The sequence below is a fragment of the Cicer arietinum genome, chromosome 3 (genome assembly GCF_000331145.2).
Source record: "Cicer arietinum cultivar CDC Frontier isolate Library 1 chromosome 3, Cicar.CDCFrontier_v2.0, whole genome shotgun sequence".
Classification (NCBI taxonomy): domain Eukaryota; kingdom Viridiplantae; phylum Streptophyta; class Magnoliopsida; order Fabales; family Fabaceae; genus Cicer; species Cicer arietinum.
Window position 1 is genome coordinate 59065503 of NC_021162.2, and position 4196 is coordinate 59069698.

The 4196-nt window shown below is 31.7% G+C and overlaps 1 protein-coding gene across 2 annotated transcripts; it reads left to right on the forward strand.

The window, feature by feature from the left end:
* The first annotated feature begins 255 nt into the window (after nt 1–255).
* On the forward strand, nt 256–3937 carry LOC101491522 (uncharacterized). Of its 2 annotated transcripts, none has more exons than XM_004492485.4 (6): nt 256–410; nt 712–847; nt 1879–2024; nt 2483–2680; nt 3304–3363; nt 3576–3937. In XM_004492485.4, exons 2-6 carry the CDS (start codon nt 727–729, stop codon nt 3777–3779), a joined length of 729 nt encoding a protein of 242 aa, XP_004492542.1. In that variant the 5' UTR covers nt 256–410; nt 712–726; the 3' UTR covers nt 3780–3937. The 2 variants fall into 2 exon arrangements, with proteins under 2 accessions (XP_004492542.1, XP_004492543.2); XM_004492486.4 differs by having other exon boundaries at nt 406–532.
* The last annotated feature ends 259 nt before the right edge of the window (nt 3938–4196 follow it).

Consider the following 4196-nt stretch of genomic DNA (forward strand, 5'->3'; position numbering starts at 1 on the left):
TGCCTTCCTTAATCCCTTTGGCCACCTTTTTGGTTGCTTAAGAGTTACTCCTAATGCATTTATCTGTATTTTCGCTTTCCTCTATCCACTTTTTTCCTTTAAAATATCTACGACAGAATCTATCAAAGGGTCTTGATTTTGTTGATCAAAACTAGCTTCCCTCCTAGATTAAAACACGTCATCATAATCAAGAGTAAGGAATACAATGGAACAGCCCACACTGAATAACTTCTGAATCTCCATGAAAATTGAAGCAGATATTGAATGTTAAGTAAAGTTAAGAAAGAAAGAAACCAACCATTCATTAGCATCCCAACCTACACGCCACTCAAAGTCATAGAAAGGAAAGGAATAACTACCCTCTTCTCTTCTTTCATTTTCCTCATTCTTTCTAATCACAAAAACAAAAGGTAATCTTTCTTTTCTTCTTCTTACCATGCAACTTTTAAATACCTTAAGGTGGTTTTGTAGTTTTAAATACAAAAGAAAAAATGTCTCTTCATACATTGTTTATGATTCTGATCTCTTGAAGGTTGAACCTCAACCTGTGATGCTGTGATAGAATAGTTAATCTAGCTAGTTATCAGGAACAGCATGCAATGATATACTAATCTCACTTCTCATTTAATTTATTTCATTTCATGAATATGTGAACTCTGTCTTAGTATTTCAACTGCTAGAAATTGACATTTTTCTTGTTTTAATATTTAGTTTGTTATAAGAAGCATGGGAGGGAGAATTGGACTGTTGTTTCTTGTGGTAGTAGGTGTTGTTTTGGCTTGTGATGCAAGAGGACTGGCAAACCCTTATAGATGGAGCATTATTGCTGCAAACTCTGCCTCTTCTGGTAACATTCTTTACTGATATATATCATCCTTGCCTACATTACTTGTTTATGTATAAGTTATTTCTATAACAAAAGATATATAAAGTCAAATTGTTTTCATAATTTATTGTAGAGAGTTTATGGAAATAAATTGAAAACAACTCTTTAACATGTCATAACCTGTTTTTATAAGCTCTTCTAAATAATCTCAGAAGTGCTTATACCAGTAGATAGACTCAAATAAGCCATTATGCTGGTAGGTATAGTTGAGACATACCTTGTACATTGCATTTTCAATCTCACATATTGTTCATAGATTTTACCCATCAAAAATGAAAATAAAAAGCTTTCAATTTGCAATGATAACCAGTTAATTGTTAAAAGTAAGCTTAGATTAGATTAAAGAGTGGTTAGGAAAGTTTATTGAGTGTAGTATTTAAAGCATAACGATTTCTATAAATGCCGGAAGAATGGGATGAAATATGGAATACTACTAAGTCTTGGTAACTTCAGCTGGCCATGCAACTTCAGCTAGGCACTCCAAAAACTCATCACTTTTGTTATTTTCTTCAATTTAATCTTTCCTGCATAACATGAAATTCTGTAGTATAGGTGAAAGATACATAAAAGATATACTCTTCTTAACTTTAGGCGTGTTTGGTTAAATAGGTTAATTAAATTGTTATTCATATGCTATTTTTGAAACCATATTAAAATAAGTTAAAAAGAACTTATCTGACATATCATAAGTTACTTTTGATAAGTGTATCTTAATTCCTAACACTAATATAGGTTTTATATCATGAGACATACTGCCAATTAAGCTCTTCTAAATGCTCCATTAGTAATGAAGGTGTCAATTTGTCAATAATATAAGAGCTAATAGGAAAGGTTTTCAAGTTTTCATCAGATCAATGAAGCAAACGTGGTTTGACTAACCATCACGAGCAAGTCTTAAATACTTGGAAGATTTTGTTGTTGTTGTTGAATACAATTTGAAATACAAATGTGACATGAGTTAGTCATTTTGTTTACCTATCTTGATACTGCAGAACTAGGCAGAATACCAGATGTGTGTGCACTTTGTGAGGAATATACTTCCAAGGCACTTGATTATCTAAATGAAAACAAGACGCAGAATGAGATCATTGATATTCTTCATAATACTTGTCACCAGCTTCACACTTTCGAGAAGAAGGTTGGTCTCCTTCTGCTTCTCATGTTCGGTTTGAGCAATGTAGTTGTTCTATGCTTTAAAAAAAACCTTTAACTTGAGTACAAGATCGGTCATCCTTATAAAACCGGCTTATAAGGTGAGCCATTTTTATAAACTTTTTTTAGACCATAGATTTTCTCAATGCGGAACTTTGGTTTTTTTCAGATACTCATTTGTGTCCAGCACTATAGGGCTTATGAATAATATGATTGGTTGGTCCAAATCGATTTCCTCTAGTACCATATTCGGGTTTTATATTAGATCTGACTCATCCTTACAAGAGTGTGAGGTGGTAGATCACACTGACACTCTTTATAAACTCTTTTCAGATTTTATTTATGTTCAATATAAGATTTGGAGATTGTAAAGAATGCGTAAGTGAATCAATCACCACTTATTAGAATCTATATGAACTCATGTGTTTCTTATGAATTGTGCAGTGCATCAATTTGGTGGACTATTATGTGCCTCTTTTTTTCTTAGAAGCAACCTCAGTTCAGCCCGGAGATTTCTGCAATAAGGTCAACCTTTGTCAGACCATTGCTGATCTTTCCTTACAAGTTCAAGAAAATAGCTGTGAGTTTTGTGAAGATACTGTTTCAGCACTTTTGGCTAAGATAAAAGATCCTGACACAGAGGTAAGGAATTTCATCTTGATGGATGTTGCATGCTTCAATTACTTCTATAACTTCAAATTGATTGTTTTGGGAATATATTTCAAATTAGACTATCTTTTATGTAAGAAAGTCTATGATTTGCAGCCAAATGAAAATAAATTTGATAATAACTGATATAACATATCAAAGATTATACACAATATTATAATAGGAATCAAAATATGTAACAAGTGGAAAAGAAAAAGATATGTTCCCTCTATCCCTAAGTATAGGACCCTTTGAGATTTTTCTGTGTCCCTTTTTATAGGACATTTTTTCGAACTTTCAACTATATCAATTATTTCAAATTATACTTAGGGATAGAGGGAACATATCTTTACCAATAACCGTAATTATGTTACATATTTTTCTGCGACATGTGATAAATACAATACAAAAATATAAACTAATTCTCTTTCTTGAAGGTTAAATTTGTAAAATAATATAGTCATCGAAATTAATACTACTATCAATTTTTTTAATTTCCATGATACATAGATAATAGATTTGACCTTTCCATTGTCTTAATCCTACTTCCAATTAACCCTGCTTGATTAAAGTTACATTTTGTGGAATGAAATATTAACCTTTCATTATAATGTCAGCTTGAGATAATTGAGACACTACTGAAGGTGTGCAATTCAGTGGACAAGTTTGCTAGCAAGGTAAGAAAAATAAACTATTGAATTTTCCACATTTTTCTAATGATTGTTTGCTAATTGCACCTCCTAGAGAAATAAACTAATAGGCTACTTAGCATCATGATAAATTTCTTTAACTGTTATGAATGCATAAGAATGTAATCTTCCTAATCAACTTTTTCTTTTCATGTACTGATTTCGTGTTTTTGGTAACACTTTCCAAAATGGTTGTGCAGTGCAAGAGGGTGGTTTTAGAGTATGGTCCTTTGGTTTTTGAAAATGCAGAGAAATTCCTAGAGAAGACGGATATATGCACTGCATTACATGCTTGCAAGGAATCAACAGTACATTCCAAATCCTTACTTTCTGAACTCTTAAGTCTTTATCATGGACACACTTCAAGTAGAATGTTACACTTGCTGAAGATTGCTCTATATTGAGTGAAAAATAGAGTGATTCATATTTGACACACTACTAATGTAATGTATTTTATACTTTTATCTTTGATGTATTGGCACATCATAAAAAATGTTGATTCCTATAAGAAGTGCTTGTAATAGTTAACTTTGTTTTAATACATTATTCAAGTTTTACCCAATTGCAATTATTTTTGTCCTCAATTAAAAAAAGTACTTGAAAATTTGTTAGTTTCAGAGCACATATACATAGAATTTCCACAGCATTGCAAATCCAATTATTTTTGTCCTAATTTGAGTGGTTCATAGTTTTTTGTGTTTAACATGCATTTGGACACTAGAATTTCCACAGAATCGAAAATCCAACCGAGTGCTTATGTTTCTTTGAATTCACATTAATGAATTGACAACATGTCTCATCATAACCTTACAAAGTTAACG